The sequence below is a fragment of the Oncorhynchus keta genome, chromosome 28 (genome assembly GCF_023373465.1).
Source record: "Oncorhynchus keta strain PuntledgeMale-10-30-2019 chromosome 28, Oket_V2, whole genome shotgun sequence".
NCBI lineage: Eukaryota > Metazoa > Chordata > Actinopteri > Salmoniformes > Salmonidae > Oncorhynchus > Oncorhynchus keta.
The window spans coordinates 22,781,910-22,800,053 of NC_068448.1; the positions used below are offsets into that span (position 1 = coordinate 22,781,910).

Here is an 18,144-nt window from a genome sequence, read left to right on the forward strand (position 1 = left end):
GCAAAAAGGCACGTGAAAGACTCACATCGTTGGCCAAAAGATTCTGTGGTCTGATGAGAAAAATTAAACTATTTGGCCTGAATGCAAAGTGCTATCTCTGGAGAAAACCAGGCACAGCTCATCACCGGTATAACACCATCTCTACCGTCAAAAGATTTACATTCCAACAGGACAATGACCCCAAGCATACAGCCAAAGCAACGCTGGAATGGATCGAAACAAGAATGTGAAAGCCCTTGATGGCCCCGCCAAAGCCCAGACTTGAATCTCATTGAAAATCTTTGGAAAGACTTGGAAGATTGTTAAATTAGATGGGGAGAGGCGGTGAACAGCAGAGCTTGAGAAAATCTACAAGGAAGAAAAATCCCAAAACCAGATTTGCAAAGCTGATAGACATACTCAAGATGACTGAAAGCTATAGTCGTCGCCAAATGTGCTTCTACAAATGAATGACTCAGGGGCTTGAATACTTACATATGTAAATTAGTATCGGTGTATTTCATTTTTAATACATTTGCAAATATTTCTTAAAACGTGTTTTCACTGTCCTTATGGGGTATTGTATGTAGATTGGTGAGAGAAAAAAACTATTTAACCCATTTTGAATTCAGGCTGTAACGCCAACTGTGGAATAAGTCAAGGGGTATGACTACTACTACTACTCAAGAATCATATATATATATATATAATTAATTTAGAAGTCCAAATATTGATGTAGCAACTAAAGAGTCTAGCTTTAAACAGTCCTATACTGGCGCACTGAATGTTTTCTCAAACATGCACAATTCCTTCTCTGTGTCTACTCCAGCTTGTGTATATTGTGAGGCCTGGCCTGGCTCCTGTGTGCATAGTAGGGACTGGTCTGGCCTTACTACTATGGCAGAAGCAGAGGTAATGAATGGGTGTTCTCCTTATGTCTGGGTCAGAGGTCAGTTTATCTACAACTTACTGGAAAGAAACTACATCTATAAAAGGTAGCTCCTTTTCATGAAACTCCCTGATCACTTCGTCAAATACCTCCTTTCTAACACAGATTGAAAATTCCTGCTACTTTTCTACAGTTGACCAACTAGATGATACATGAAAGTGGAAACTTACATGCACTCATTTTAGACATGATATTGTACAAAGTGGTAGAGATAAAGACTCTGCATCTACCTAGCATGTTTCTCCTCACACTAACCTTCAGTGAGACAGAGCAGGAGGGATGGAGCATAACCTACAGTCAATTATCAGGGAAACTGCTTAACTTGTCATTCAGATTAATAATAGATCACAGGTTGTCTCTGGTGGCCTTTGAGCCTGCTCAGATTGATGTCTCCCAGTGTTGAGTAGATAAATCTGAGTGTGTAAACCCTGGCCCAGAGAGTGCAGCATTCAGCCCCACTGTGACCTCATTCAATACAGAGCCACATTATACTGTATTTCGAGCCATTTGGTCCCTGGGGAAACTCAAATGATGACATTCCATTATCTACAGAAAGCTAGTGGAAATCCACTTGAGTATTGAGTACACTATCAGTATTGTAAAGAACCACTATGAACCTCAAGTTTCTCCTCAAATCAAATTAGAAGACATCTGCAGCTCACCTCATCCTCCTGCTCCCTCCTGTGAGCCTCATCAGCACATCTCTGGATCTCCTCCTGGATCATCCGGGCATACTTCGAATCCTGTTCCTCACTGGGTACACAGCAGGGACAGGGGAGAGGGGCATGGATTACTGTCAGAGACCAAACCACCCTGTGTATCATATACAGTAAGTACAATATTGCCAGGGGTCCACAAGTACACCCATCGTTTAGATTATGTAGGAGCAAAGTGTTTATTTAAATGAACACAGTTCCCTTACAGTTGTCTAGACGCCTGGCTCAGGGCTCTGTGCTGAGCTCTCTGTTCCTCCTCCTCATCCTGCAGCCTCTTGGCGATGCGGATGTCATTCTGCACCAGCTGGTTCTTCTGGATGTTGGTGGTGTAGTACTGCTCAACTGGGACAGGGGGGAACACAGGGTTACACAAACACAGCCATGGACCACCTACTACAGTAACTCTGACAGACTACTGTGAGGGGTGTGTGGGATGTTGGACTTACTTTCCTGTTCCTGTAGGTTTTGTGCCAATGCTCCATCCTCCAGGACAGCAAAAACATGGCACACTGAAGGAGAGGACATGACCGTTAGTCAAAAGGCATCTATACTGAACAAAAATATTTAAAAAACACAACATGCAACAATTTCAAAGATTTTACTTAGTTACAGTTAATAAGGAAATCAGTCAATTGAAAATAACAAATTAGGCCCTGATCTATGGATTTCACATGCCTGGGCAGGGGTGCAGCCATGGGTGGGCCTACTGGGGAGCCAGACCCAGCCAATCAGAACTAGTTTATTTAGTTATTGTTTTTTACAAAAAGGGCTTTATTATAGACATAAATGCACCTTAGCAACACATTTTAAACTCATATTTCAATGTCAGAAAATGTGGCCATATCTAGGGAAAGAAATGACCGCTTGTCAAAAGTTATCCATTGCATGATGTCCCAATCACACTAGAGGCCAATGGAAAGGTATACAGGTCATTAAATAGCCTACATCTAAACAGGCAGCTATTCACACAACACAAGCCATCTCTGCATGTTTGGGACAGGTAGATCTATTATTGTAGTGTGATGACCAAAGTGGCTGGAGCTGGAGGGCAGCACAGTGTGTCTCAGAGGAACACCCAGCCTGGAATTGTCATCAGCTGCAGTGTAACAGTGCACCAAACCAGACGTTGTTATTAACATGGTGCTGGCCCAGGCCTGGGCCCCACCAAGGTCTTTCAGTGCCTCTACTGTCACTCCTCTCTACAGCCACAGACTATATTGCAACAGAGGCTGATGTGAGGAGCTATAGGACGGGCTCATTGTAAAAGACTGGAATGGAATTGATGGAACAGTAAACACGTCAAACATATGAAAACCACATATTTGACTGTTCCATTCATTCCAATGAGCTCATCCTCCTATTGCTCTTCCCACCAGCCTCCTATGCATTGCAACCTTTTTACACAGTCTTACACAAACAGCAATACACAGGGGAGAATTTAGTGTAGATTGAAATTCATTGAATGAATTGACTTAAAAAGTGTCATGTTTGAACTCCGTGGTATATTTGTCTTTATGTGGGAGAAGCATAAAAAAAAGGTCTCTAAACAGATCGTCAGACCCTTTCCTGCAGGGGACAGAGCAGTTGGTGCAGAAAATATCTTTAGTACCTACTCCCTTGCCCTGCAGGTGCCGACAGGGGCCCCAAGACATTCCACAGCAGCATTTAAAGACTCCTGACCCCCAAATCAAATCACCCTGCTGCATTATGGTCTGACTGTGTTACACAGCCACAGTGACCGAGATATCACAGGCCTGGCCAACTGCCGAACATGGTGATACCGCAGATCAGTTTACTACACCATTAACTAGGGACGCACGATATATTGGTGAACATATCGGAATCGGACGATATTAGCTAAAAATGCCAACATCGGTATCGGCAGATGTTGAATTTAACGCCGATGTGCAAACCGATGTCAAAGCTGACGTGCATACCTATATAATGAAGGTACATGACGTAATGAAGCCATGTAAAATGTTACGCTTACGTGTAACACAGCATTCCTAAACTAGCCCACAATGTCTGCTGTGTGGATTGAGCAGTCAAGTCAAGCAGTCATTTGAAAGAGTAAGGACATTTCAGAGAGAGAACTCAAAGGTGAAATCCATTAAAGCCAAGATAATGGATTTCATTGCCCTTGATAATCAACCGTTCTCTGTCATGGGTGATGTTGGCTTTCGCCGACTGGTCGAGCACCGGTTAACACAACCAAGTGCATTCTTTTTCTGACGTTGCCCTACCGGATTTACACAGTAACAGCATCACTGCTGTTAGCTTCACGACATACTGTCATATATGGAATGCCGTTTGTCTTTTGAGTGTCAAAAAAAATACAGTAGCACTGTCAAAGCTGTACAAAAAAGTCTGCAAACAAGCAAACACCGGCCATGAACGATGTGTTTACAATACCGCGTTGGTAATAAAGCATCATTTGTTCGACCGTAACTTCTGGTGTAGCTAGCTTTAGCTTGGTACCTAGCTAGCACCAATACAACCAGGCAGAAAACAATTACCAGTAGACACTGCAGTCATTTTCATTATTCTTAGCAATGATTTAGGAATCCTTGTGAGTAAGTATTAGCTAGGTTGCCACTTGTTGTTCGCCTATTGAAATTGAACTTCAGTTCATGAAAATAAATAGCTAGTCAGCAACTTAACCCTGTTGCCAAAAGCTAACATTATAAGCAGCCATCTAGCTTCATCTGGCTAGTGAGGCTCGACCAGACCGGGTTGCATTGTGACGCTAGCCACAATAAGGATTAGGCACAAGTGGAATTTGCGGTCTGCATTCAACATAAAAGTATGTCATTGGCAGTGATGCAAATGAATACAAATAGTAGAATTATGCCATACTTTTATTTTGAAGGCTAACCGCAAAGTCCACTATTGTGGCTAGCTTCACATAGATGAACCGTGGGACTCCCAATCACGGGTAGCAAGCTAACTATACAGCTACTGAAACAGATGTCGTTTTGCTATGTTTTTAGGGAAGAACATTGTTTGCATCCATGAGCTAGCGTTTTTATTTTATGACCAGCACAGCAGCTGCACGAGACCACTTTCCCAGCATAGGTATTGATTAATCATTGTGACATATGAAATACGAGTGAAAGTTATTACACATTGATTACACTATGTAAAAAAAATGTATGAACGCGTTAAATTGTGTGACGTGCAGTCATTTTCAGGTCCTGATTGGTCAAAGTGTTATTTGACACGCAAAGACCCAAACGGCGTTCCATAAAAATTCTGTTTGAGAATGAAACAACTGAACAAATTAACAACGAAACAGCACAGCAAGTAAGTGAAAGAAATAGGTTTTGATTATGTGTTACTGGTAATGGGGACATGTGTAAATACCAACAAAATAACTTTTTGGTCAGTGTGGTGTGTGTAACCTTTTATTTAACAAGGCAAGTCAGTTAAGAACAAATTCTTATTTACAATGATGGCCTACCCCGGCAAAAACCCGGGCGACGCTGGGCCAATTGTGCGCCGTCCTATGGGACTCCCAATCAGGGACTGTTCCTGCACTGAAATGCAGTGCCTTAGACCACGGTGTGTTTGAACTATTTAGCTGTACTAGAATGCTTAAATGGCTGCAAAAAATGTTAAATATCCGTAACCGGTATCGGCCAAAAATGTAATATCGGTGCATCACTACCATTAACCACTCCCCCCAGTTCTTAAGCCACCAGCAAGTCAAATAGAGGGACAGAGAGAGATATTACGAGAGTAGGTCACAGAGAGAAAGTGATGCCTGATGTGTAGAGAGAGGCACACTTCATGGTTAGTAACAGGATATTAACTGGCCAATGAGGAGGCTGGTTGTTAAAGGTTTAAGTGGAGCAAAACACTTGAAACTTCAGGTAGAAAAATGACCACTGTATTGCTCCGCCCTCTGAACTTGTTTTAATAGCTAGTTAAGAGACCAGTGGGTGGGTTGTTTCACCTAAGTGGTTTACAGCAGCCTGAGAGGGTTTAAACTTCTCTGCCTGCAGTGTGGATTAAAAAAAAAAAACTCACTCAGGGGCTGACATGGTGAATAAAACTAAATATACAGCACATGCTTGATAGACAAAAGGCTCCACCCAGTCAAAAGCTCCTATTCCTCAGTTCAACTCAGACTCTCACGATACATGGCCCCATTCATTCTTTCCTTTACACGGATCAGTCGTCCTGGTCCCTTTGCAGAAAAACAGCCCCAAAGCATGATGTTTCCACCCCCATGCTTTACAGTAGGTATGGTGTTCTTTGGATGAAACTCAACATTCTTTGTCCTCCAAACACGACGAGTTTTTACCAAAAAGTTCTATTTTGGTTTCATCTGACCATATGACATTCTCCCAATCTTCTTCTGGATTATCCAAATGCTCTCTAGCTAACTTCAGATGGGCCTGGACATGTACTGGCTTAAGCAGGGACACACGTCTGGCACTGCAGGATGAGTCCCTGGCGGCGTAGTGTGTTACTGATGGTAGGCTTTGTTACTTTGGTCCCAGCTCTCTGCAGGTCATTCACTAGGTCCCCCCGTGTGGTTCTGGGATTTTTGCTCACCGTTCTTGTGATCATTTTGACCCCACGGGGTGAGATCATGCATGGAGCCCCAGATCGAGGGAGATTATCAGTGGTCTTCCATTTCCTAATAATTGCTCCCACAGTTGATTTCTTCAAACCATGCTGCTTACCTATTGAAGATTCAGTCTTCCCAGCCTGGTGCAGGTCTACAATTTTGTTTCTGGTGTCCTTTGACAACTCTTTGGTCTTGGCCATAGTGGAGTTTGGAGTGTCACTGTTTGAGGTTGTGGACAGGTGTCTTTTATACTGATAACAAGTTCAAACAGGTGCCATTAATACAGGTAACGTGTGGAGGACAGAGGAGCCTCTTAAAGAAGAAGTTACAGGTCTGTGAGAGCCAGAAATCTTGCTTGATTGTAGGTGACCAAATACGTATTTTTCATCATAATTTGCAAATAAATTCATTAAAATTCCTACAAATGTGATTTGTCATAGTTGAAGTGTACCTATGATGAAAATTACAGGCCTCATATTTTTAAGTGGGAGAACTTGCACAATTGGTGGCTGACTAAATACTTTTTTGCCCCAGTGTATACACACACACACACACACACACACAGAAGAAAAAACCAAGCCATGAGGTCGAAGGAATTGTCTGTAGAGCTCCGAGACAGGATTGTGTCAAGGCGCAGATATGGGTAAGAGTACAAAAAAATTTCAGCAGCATTGAAGATCCCCAAGAACACAGTAGCCTCATTCTTAAATGGAAGAAGTTTGGAACCACCAAGACTCTTCCTAGAGCCGGCCGCCCTGGACAAACTGAGCAATCGGGGAAGAAGGGCCTTGGTCAGGGAGGTGACCAAGAACCTGATAGTCATTCCGACAGAGCTCCAGAGTTCCTCTGAGGAGAACCTTCCAGAAGGACAACCAGCTCTGCAGCACTCCACCAATCAGGCCTTTACGGTAGAGTGGCCAGACGGAAGCCACTCCTCAGTCGAAGACCTACCCTGCCTTTCTAAGGCCTTCTCCGCTATGCAATCTGGTTTCCAAGCTGGTCACGGGTCCTAAACGATATCATAACCGCCATCGATAAGACAATACTGTGTAGCTGTAGTCATATACCTGGCCAATGCTTTCGACTCTGTCAATCACCGTATTCTTATTGGCAGACTCAACAGCCTTGGTTGCGTGTCAAATCAGAGGGCCTGTTGTTCGGTCCTCTGGCAGTCTATGGGGGTGCCACAGGGTTCAATTCTCGGGCTGACTCATTTCTCTGTATACATCAATTACGTCGCTCTTGCTGCTGGTGATTCTCTGATCCACCTCTACGCAGACGACACCATTCTGTATACTTCTGGCCCTTCTTTGGACACTTAACTAACCTCCAGACGAGCTTCAATGCCATAAAACTCTCATTCCGTGGCCTCCAACTGCTATTAAATGCAAGTAAAACTAAATGCATGCTCTTCAACCGATCGCTGCCCACAGTCCAGCATCACTACTCTGGATGGTTCAGATATAGAATGTGTGGACAACTACAAATACCTAGATGTCTGGCTAGACTGTAAACTCTCCTTCCAGACTCACATTAAGCATGTCCAATCCAAAATTAAATCTTGAATCGGCTTCCTATTTCGCAACAAAGCATCCATCACTCATGCTGCCAAACATACCCTCGTAAAACTGACTATCCTGGCGATCATTGACTTTGGCGAAGTCAATTACAAAATATCCTCCAACACTCTACTCAGCAAATTAGATGCAGTCTATCACAGTGCCATCCGTTTTGCCACCAAAGCCCCATATACTATCCACCACTGCAACCTGTATGCTCCAGGTCATCTATAAGTCTTTGCTAGGTAAAGCCCCACCTTACCTCAGCTCACTGGTCACCATAGCAGCATCCACCTGTAGCACGCGCTCCAGCAGGTATATTTCACTGGTCACCCCCAAAGTCAATTCCTCCTTTGACCACCTTTCCTTCCAGTTCTCTGCTGCCAATGACTGGAACAAATTGCAAAAATTAGCTGGACTCATATCTCCCTCACTGACTTTAAGCACCAGCTGTCGGAGCAGCTCACAGATCACTGCACATAGCCCATCTGTAAAAAGCCCATCTGTAAAAAGCTCATCCAACTTTATTTTTTGTCTTTGCTCCTTCGCAGCCCAGTATCTCTACTTACTTATTCTGCACATCTATCATTCCTGTGTTTAATTGCTAAATTGTAATTATTTTGCCACTATGGCCTATTTATTGCCCTTATCTTACCTCATTTGCACACACTGTACATATACTTTTTCTATTGTGTTATTGACTGTGTTTGTTTATTCCATGTGTAACTGTGTGGTTTGTGTTGCACTGCTTTACTTTATCTTGGCCAGGTCGCAGATGTAAATGGGAACTTGTTCTCAACTAGCCTACCTGGTTAAATAAAAATGAATAAAAAATAAACATACACCTTAGGCAAACACAGTTAAACTCAGGTTTCACAATTACTGACATTTAATCCAAGTAAAAATTCCCTGTTTTAGGTCAGTCGCCACTTTATTGTAAGAATGTGAAATGTCAGAATAATAGTAGAATGATTTATTTCAGCATTTATTTCCTTCATCACATTCCCAGTGGGTCAGAAGTTTACATACACTCAATTAGTATTTGTTAGCATTGGCTTTAAATTGTTTAGCTTCCCACAATAAGTTAGGTGAATTGTGGCCCATTCCTCCTGACAGAGCTGGTGTAACCGAGTCAGGTTTGTAGGCCTCCTTGCTCGCACATGCTTTTTCAGTTCTGCCCACAAATGTTCTACTGGATTGAGGTCAGGGTTTCTGATGGTCACTCCAATACCTTGACTTTGTTGTCCTTAAGCCATTTTGCTACAACTTTGTCTTACATCCACATCATTTTCCTACATCATGATGCCATCTATTTTGTGAAGTGCACCAGTCCCTCCTGCCGCAAAGCACCACCACAACATGATGCTTCCACTGCCGTACTTCAGGGTTGGGATGGTGTTCTTTGGTTTGCAAGCTTCCCCCTTTTTCCTCCAAACATAACGATGGTCATTATGGCCAAACAGTTATATTTGTTTCATCAGACCAGAGGACATTTATCCAAAAAGTACAGTCTTTGTCCCAATGTGCAGTTGCAAACCATAGTGTGGCTTTTTATGGCGATTTTGGAGCAGTGGCTTCTTCCTTGCTGAGCGGCCGATTCAGGTAATGTCGATATAGGACTTGTTTTACTGTGGATATACTTTTGTACCGGTATCCTCCAGCATCTGCACAAGGTCCTTTGCTGTTGTTCTGGAATTGATTTGCACTTTTCGCACCAAAGTACGTTCATCTCTACGAGACAGAATGAGTCTCCTTCCTGAGTGGTATGACAGCTGCATGGTCCCATGGTGTTTATACTGGCCTACTATTGTTTGTACAGATGAGCGTGGTACCTTAAAGCGTTTGGAAATTGCTTCCAAGGATGAGCCAGACTTGTGGAGGTCTACAATGTTTTTTCCGAGGTCTTGACTGATTTCTTTTGATTTTCCCATGATGTCAAGCAAAGAGGCACTGAGTTTGAAGGTAGGCCTTGAAATACATTCACAGGTACATAACAATTGACTCAAATTATGTCAATTAGCCTATCAGAAGCTTCTAAAGCCTTGACATCTTTTACTGTAATTTCCCAAGCTGTTTAAAAGGCACAGTCAACTTAGTGTATGTAAACACTGAATTATAAGTGAAATAATCTGTCTGTAAAGGATTGTTGGAAAAATGACTTGTGTCATGTTAGATGTCCTAACCGACTTTGCAAAACTATAGTTGGTTAACAAGAAATTTGTGGAGTGTTTGAAAAACAAGTTTTAATAACTCCAACCTAAGTGTATGTAAACTTCCGACTTCAACTGTATGTATGTTCTGAGCAGATTTGCTCAAGATTTAGTGAAACTCCCATGTAAACAAAAAGTGTTATCACTAGGAGGATGGTTTGTGCAGCAGTCTTCTCTTGCAGGGAAAGCCACTAAGCGAGGAGATGTCAATTACAATTAAACACACATAATTCCACTGCTTAACCTATAAATAAGACTGGACCATGTCTGTGTAAACAAGATTCTCAGCATGGACTGGCAGAGCAGAGCCTGTTAACAGTGAATGACCACTCTGTCGCTCTCCCTCTCACTGTCTGTCTCTATCCTCCTCTTCCTTTCCACTCCATCTCGCTGTTCTAAATTGTTCCAGTAGACTTAAGCCTCCGTAGCTACACTACACCCTGCTCTAACAATGCCATGTTCCATCTAGGGTTCACGCAAGCACCCGGAGTTCACAGAGCCAGTGAAATTGAGGATGTCTCCCCTTTGTCTTGTTCTGTAAAACAGGGTAGGAAGGGTGTTTCTTTTTGTTCAATTTGGTAATTTAGAGGTCAACAACATGCAAACGTGTTTGACAACACCGCAAGTCAAAAAGGTAACCACACTTCCTGTCCACTAAACCCAGATACATTTAATTCCACTATCACTGTGGATGAATGTCAGTCTGAGACTAACCAGCATTCACGGTTTAACCCCAGCATTAACCCTCATCCAGACACGCCATTCAATCACAGTTACCTGCCGTGTGGCTAAAGAGATTATGCAACAAAATGGATCAGCCAGCTGCCCTTATGTGTCCAATCTTCACAGAATGCACAGATTATGTGACTATAGGGCTTTGAACCAGAACAGCTTAAGAGTAAGTCTTTCTCCATGCCTCAACATAACTCAAGAGAAATTAAATGGATGGGACAAACTCCAGGAAGAAGAGAAAAAAAATCAAGTAGGGCCATAAACTTCTTGAAATAAAAAAAATCATCATGTTAAACAAAGACTGCTTAACTCACTCAGGCCCTAGAGCAGTGGAAGTGACTGACAGGCTGTGTAGGTGTGTCCGCCATGTGGGTTAACTCGTTTTCTGGAACTCAGTTAGCCCTTTAAAAACTAAGCTCAAGTTACACATCCAAGGGTGTGGATGGGAAGAATAGAGAGACAGGTATTACATGACAGGGCTGGGAGGAAGTACTCAGTGGCCACAAAAAAATAAAACATTTGCTTGCTGAAATGACATGGAACGACCCAGGAGATCTTTACGTGAGTTTAGAGGGGAGGGGACTTTAAGCTTCTTTACAAAAGGCACCAACTTGTTTCGTAAGAGGATAGGGAGTAAAATATCAAGTGGAATTGGTAGTGGCGAATGAAGGAAGGACAAATTGGTGGGTAGGGGTTACAAGGGTATCAGATTGTCACGGTGAGGGAGTCAGCCAGGGATTCTGATAGACCGAAAGGTTGAAAGCGATACAGAAAGAGGTTAATGAGGAGGGTTCCAGACAGTTGCCTCTCCAAGGAAAGGGACTGTAAAAGGTAAAAGTTAAAGTGCAGAGCCAGAAGCAGTCAGCAATGAACTTTGCGACCTGTGGGTAAAAACACCTTCCCCTATCATTAATCTTCCCCCACTGAGGATGTCAATCATGCATTAGGAAAATTACTGGTACTTAAAACAATGTGAGTAGAATGCAAATCTATCCAACCAACCTCCAGTGAGAGGAAGCGACTGGTGTTCCAAAAGGAACACAGCCATTTTGCTTTTATCTACCCAGCCACTTGGCCAGTGGATGATGTAAAGTGGTTGGCAGACAAAAGAAGTGGAGGAGGGAGAGTGGGAGAAAGTGACGAGGGGTTCTATTTTAAGCCAAATCCCCATCACCCACGCACCCCCTCACTGCTTCCTTTCCCTCCTTCCCACTAGTCTGTTTTTACTGCTATTCCCTGTTCTGTAAACCTTAAATCGCACTCCGCTCAATCCCTCTCTTTCTGTGTTGGACTGTTTTAACAAGAGTTTGGACCATCAGCTCCTGTGTGCTTAGACACTGATAGAGCGGTCACAGAGAGGGGTGGGCTGTGTGGACTGGGAGAGAGTCACTGGGAGAAAAAAGTAACTGGGATGGGGATTGGGGGGGGGGGGCATTCCTTAGGGAGCTACATTCCCCCTGTGAGGCAGGATATATCAGGAACCCAGCCAGAGGAATAGAAAAAAGAATAAAAAACAGGAACAGATAAGAGGGGAGTGAAAACAAAGCAAGTTGACTTGGCTGAGATTCTAGGATGAGGAAGGAGAAGTGGGACACTGAGAACACCACACTTCAGGAAACTGATGCATAAATACAACCCACAGGATGTTAGGTTTACTCAAAGAGTTAAGTTAACTACATTGAAGAAACATTTAAAAACAGAACATGCAATTTCAAAGATTTGACTGAGTTACAGTTCATATAACATGCTGACCACACCGCTCGCATTACGTGCGTTGCAAAATAAATGTGCACATACAATCCTTTCATCCAAACTGCTCACGTGTGTATGCATAGCCAGGCGCTAAAATACACCTTGTGTATATATAATTATTATTTTTACACTTGACGCGATGCATGTTCCTTCTTCCCCCCATTGTTTTATTTAGGAGCATATGCCCATGTGGGTGATTGAAAGATGAACTGAGGTCCACACTCCAGTCCAATAGGTGGTGGTAATGCACCTTAAAGTTGGTTGCCAACTGCCATATAAAGTCCACATAAAAATAAGACTGAAGGAGAGTTTACTAGAAACTAACTATGTTTCCCCTTTTATCTGTGCATTAATTGTCATAGAGAACACACGATTTTGTGAAAAAAATAAAAAAAAGGACCTTGTGCATTTCAAGTAAAACAACAACCCAATGTTTATATCCCAGGACAAATGAGCTAGCAACAGAAAGCTAGCTAGCTAAATGGACATGAATGTTTCATGTGATTTGACCTGTTCCTAAACTAATATAATTGGTTCAGAGTTCATTTTGATATTTCAACCTGCGTGTCCTGATCGTGTCTGGTGTGGATGGACAAAATCAACATGAGCACATGGACGAACGCACATGCCTTCATTAGACTATGGATTTCACATGACTAGGAATACAGACATGCATCTGTTTGTCACAGATACCTTCTTTTTTTTAAGTAGGGGGCGTGGATCAGAAAACCAGTCAGTATCTGGCGTGATCACCATTTGCCTCACCAAGTGCGACATCTCCTTCACATAGAGTTGATCAGGCTCTCGATTGGGAAGAGCACACTTCTCCAGGGTGCCAGTGGCCATCGAAGGTGAGCATTTGCCCACTGAAGTTGGTTATGACGCCAAACTGCAGTCAGGTCAAGACCCTGGTGAGGATGACAAGCACACAGATGTGCTTCCCTGAGACTGTTTCAAACAGTTTGTGAAGAAAATCTTTGGTTGTGCAAACCCAGTTTCATTAACTGTTCGGGTGGCTGGTTTAGACAATCCCGTTGGTGAAGAAGCCGGATGTGAAAGGTCCTGGGCTGGCTTGGTTACACATGGTACTGCCAAATTCTCTAAATCGACGTTGATGGCAGCTTGTGGTAGAGAAATTAACATTAAAATTATCTGGCAACAGCTCTGGTGGACATTCCTGCAGTCAGCATGCCCATTGCACGCTGCCTCAACTTCAGACATCTGTGGCATTGTGTTGTGTGACAAAACTGCACATTTTAGAGTGGCCTTTTATTGTCCCCAGCACAAGGTGTATTGATTATGCAGTTTAATCAGCTTCTTGACATTCCACACCAGTCAAGTGGATGGATTATCTTGGCAAAGGAGAAAGGCTCACTAACAGGGATGATAACAAATGTATACACAAACTGAGAGAAACAAGCTTTTTGTGAGTATGTAAAATGTGTGGGATTATTTATTTCAGCTCATGAAAAATGGGATCAACAGTTTACATGTTGCATTTATTTTTGATCAGTGTAAAACAATGAGAACACTGACAAAACATTTCAGTAAAAATACATTTCTAAGGGAAAGTTTAGCATGATCAGACCTCTTTGAATGCTGCTATTGTTTTAGTGAATAGTATAGGGGTCCAACGTAGTCTACAGCTGGCTTTTAGTCCACTGCTGGATGCCTAATGAAGCGTGAAAATGCTCTTACACACTGCTCATTGTCTATGGAAACAAGAGCAGAAAGGCAAATTATCTGGAAATCTATTGCTGTCCTGCTCATGAGTTAGCATGTATGCAGAAATACCAAAGAAAGCTAATCCACCCAAGCCACAACCTACTAATTTCACAATGTAAGAAAATTAGAACCCATGGGTAGAAATCAGTAACTTTGTGTCAAAGTACTGCAACAAGTGGCAACAAAAAAGTACCAAGTTAAAGAGGCCAAGTTTCCTTAACACACACACACAGACACACACACACACACAGAGAGTACCTTTCCAGTGGGACCAACTTCTACCCTCAGCTGCAATCAGAGAGGGAGTGTATCTGAAATGGCCATCGCACTACAGGCTCTTATCTGCTACCACATGCTACAGACCAGTCTGGGCTTTGACAGTGTACAGTCCTGCCTGCCATGCTAAGATATCGCATGATCACCTCTTATCCCAGATGAAAACAAAACAAGGCGCTGGGGGAAAGGGACATGGCAACAACACGTAACCCTCTGCTGAAACGCATAACAAGGATGCTGGGTAGCTAACTAATACCAGCCTTCCTTCCTTAACCAAATCCCTCAAGGGTCTATGTAATGAGGGTCTGGCTTTTTTATTTTCACAGCAATTTGAAGTCGCACATTCTTTTAAGTCTTAGTGAGGGTGGCGGACTGTCAGGGTATCTGTGGCCTGGCCTTTCAAATCAAATGATGCATTACACCTATGTTTCCAAACACACATGACGGTCTGGCCAGTGAGTCTGGTCCTCTACATACCTTCCTGGACCCGTGGCAGGTGGGAGTGATCAATCTCCAGCTCTGTCATGGCTGCTAGAGAAGGGCAGTCACGGCGGATCAGAGTATATAAAGACACATGAGTCCAGTAGCATACAACAGTCATGTTCAACATTTAATTGCAGTAGTTACTCTTTGTTATTACAAGGAGGGCACATTCAGCATTTGACTTTCTTAATCCTTTGTCCAAATGTGTCTATGTATGCACAGAAGTCTACTGCAGGCAAACCGTTGAAGCACACACTATAATGACATAAATTTAGTAGAGTTCATAGGAATTATGTTAAACATTCTAAAACTATTATGACAATAGCTACAAATGTAACCCCCATGTAACACTTGCATGGCGGTTACATACAGTTGAGAAACTCGGAACGAATTTCCACAGCAGTATGCTACAACACGTACAGAATTCCATTACAAAGGCAATACACAGCATTGCAATTACGTATTTGTTTTGTATGATAATGGCGATACAGACAACGTGCTCTTTGTCAAATTAATATAAAGATCAACAATGGTTTAATGCGTGTCTGTCAAGCTCAATCAATCGCTAAAAACATGCCCAAACAAAACAAAACAAACCTACAGCTGTTACCTACCTGTATCCGCAGCACTACACCGAATATAGTTTGTACCCTTCGTGCACACAAAATAACATTCAACAAGTAAATATGGTAGTTGAGAAAACTTTTGATTATTTTGTTGCGGTTGTCTATTTTCCAGACACTTTATCCGCGGTTATCGTTTTACGTTCACCATAGTCTCCGATACATTCGATACACCTATTCCAGACGTCTATTTAGATCTGACACAACTATGTTTTTAGTTTATCAATGAAACAAAGCTGATAGTTTGATGGCACGCCATCAAGGACAAATAATGCACTAAATGAGCCTCCTTTATAGTCCAAGGACCTTACATATGCTGTAAGCCAAAACAGTCCAATACGCCATCTAAACGATAATTCGATTGATTCATATTTGCGGTACAGTTCTAGAAACAAATCCCTCTACTCTCATATCAACAACTATTTGACCAATTCAAAATACATACTTACTGTACACTGTTTTGATCGTATTTTTTAGACACAGTTACAGCTGACAGTATTTTTCAGTGACACGCGTTTGTGGCGTCCATCTTCTATTTACACACAGGTGAGATTCAGATAGCTAATTAGCGCAGGTAGTCGACTGTCTTCCGTCTGTTTTCCGTAAACACGAGCTGTAACATGGTTATATGGCCGTGTGGGAGCACTAGCCCCATAGAGGTGTGCTAAAAAAGAAAAAGTAAATCGCCGAGGTCATTATGCTTCCAAAACCATACCGCAAGTGACGCGGTTTAATGTTCAGACCAAGCGCAATAGGGCTATTTGCAAAACTACCCTATACAGAGAAGACGCCTTCGTCCAATGACTCTTATGTGCAATGGAACTGAGAGTCATTATCAAGGCCCAGGAAAAGCTTAGCTCACTCACTGTGAAGTTGTTTGGCTGGAGATAGTTATGGGGGGTGATAAGGGACATATATGCCTAGGCAACCGTTCCACCTGACATGACATGATACCAAAGCCTTACTAAATCTGCGTTTCGTTTTCTGATTTACATGACACCAACGCCTTACTAAGGTCTGTGTGATGCCTGCATCGCGTTTAATGAAAGTGATAATGTGCATAGTTTATATTTATATTAATTAAATCTCAACCATAAAATTTTAGTAACATACAATGTTTCTGTGCGGGCAGACATTGGGATATAGCCACCTTGAGCCTATGGCTTGTGTATTTCCTGTTATGGTTTATGGCCTAGAAAAGATTATGCCTAATCTATAAATAATCTGTATTTCCCTCAACACCTCATGGCATGTTATGTTATCTTATCTCGCTGTATACAGATCTAAATATTTTCAGCCAATCACAAACTGTGTTGTTACAACTTCCACATCAGACAACCAATAAGTTGTGTTCACGGCTTTCGGGGGAGTTCATAGTTGCTACTTGGGATCTTTGGGATGTCCATACCTCTATCAAGTATACATGTAAATTGGTTAAGTTTAGTGTTAGTTTAGGGTAAGGAAGTCCCAAGGAATCCGGATTGCAGTGACCGTTCGTAGAGTGAGAGACTGGCACCGGTATTTGAGAGCTTGGCAGCGACACAGACATTCATTTTATAATTTTTTTAAACAGGCGGCAGAAGGGATTTTTGAGTGTCTACCCCAGATAGTTTCATTATAGACAATAAAATAATTGCCAAGATGTACTTGATCCAATTGAGTAGTAAGTAGGCTATATTTAAGTTGTGATATCGTTAGGAAATATTTAGTCCTACTGTTTTAAGGCAAATTTGGTTTATTTGAAAATATTTGTATAGTTCCTAGTATTTATTTAATGGATTAATTCAATTATAAATGAAATAACTACTTTTCACTGAAGAAGGGAAACGAGGTACAACATGCAACTTCGATGGAAGATGTACATTTGAAGTCGGAAGTTTACCTAAACTGAGTTTAAATGTATTTGGCTAAAGTGTTTCACAATTCCTGACATTTAATCCAAGTAAAATGTCCCTGTTTTAGGTTAGTTAGGATCACCATTTTATTTTAAGAATGTGAAATGTCAGAATAATTGTAGAGAGAATGATTTATTTCAGCCATCACATTCCCAATGGGTCAGAAGTTTATATAGACTCAATTAGTATTTGGTAGCATTGGCTTTAAATTGTTTAACTTGGGTCAAACGTTTCGGGTAGCCTTCCACAAGCTTCCCACAATAAGTTGGGGGAATTTTGGCCCATTCCTCCTGACAGAGCTGGTGTAACTGAGTCAGGTTTGTAGGCCTCCTTGCTCGCACACGCCTTTTCAGGTCTGCCCACAAATGTTCTATAGGATTGAGGTCAGGGCTTTGTGATGGCCACTCCAATACCTTGACTTTGTTGTCCTTAAGCCATTTTGCCACAACTTTGGAAGTATGCTTGGGGTCATTGTCCATTTGGAAAACCCATTTGCGACCAAGCTTTAACTTCCTGACTGATGTCACATAATATTCCTTTCTCATGGCGCCATCTATTTTGTGAAGTGCACCAGTCCCTCCTGCAGCAAAGTACCCCCACAACATGATGCTGCCACCCCCATGCTTCATGGTTGGGATGGTGTTCTTCGGCTTGCAAGCCTCCCCCTTT

The 18,144-nt window shown here is 42.3% G+C and overlaps 1 protein-coding gene across 5 annotated transcripts; it reads right to left on the minus strand.

Moving 5' to 3' along the window:
• Positions 1 to 1,548: 1,548 nt before the first annotated feature.
• Positions 1,549 to 16,465, minus strand: LOC127913259 (coiled-coil domain-containing protein 50-like). Of its 5 annotated transcripts, none has more exons than XM_052485144.1 (6): positions 16,030 to 16,465; positions 15,572 to 15,608; positions 14,952 to 15,002; positions 2,091 to 2,153; positions 1,851 to 1,986; positions 1,549 to 1,681 (listed from the first exon to the last, which is right to left on the minus strand). In XM_052485144.1, exons 3-6 carry the CDS (start codon positions 14,998 to 15,000, stop codon positions 1,564 to 1,566), a joined length of 366 nt encoding a protein of 121 aa, XP_052341104.1. In that variant the 5' UTR covers positions 15,001 to 15,002; positions 15,572 to 15,608; positions 16,030 to 16,465; the 3' UTR covers positions 1,549 to 1,563. The 5 variants fall into 5 exon arrangements, with proteins under 5 accessions (XP_052341104.1, XP_052341102.1, XP_052341103.1 ...); XM_052485142.1 differs by having other exon boundaries at positions 14,952 to 15,005; positions 16,030 to 16,464; XM_052485143.1 differs by lacking the exon at positions 15,572 to 15,608 and having other exon boundaries at positions 16,030 to 16,464.
• Between the last annotated feature and the right edge of the window lie 1,679 nt (positions 16,466 to 18,144).

Bases quoted from the DNA above. Each gene is read 5' to 3' on its own strand.
- LOC127913259 (XM_052485144.1), bottom strand. From the start codon at position 15,000: ATGACAGAGCTGGAGATTGATCACTCCCACCTGCCACGGGTCCAGGAA. The intron at 1,987-2,090 runs GTAAGTCCAACA...CCCCTGTCCCAG, and splicing joins AAACCTACAGGAACAGGAAA to TTGAGCAGTACTACACCACC. The intron at 1,682-1,850 runs GTAAGGGAACTG...CTGTGTACCCAG, and splicing joins AGCCAGGCGTCTAGACAACT to TGAGGAACAGGATTCGAAGT.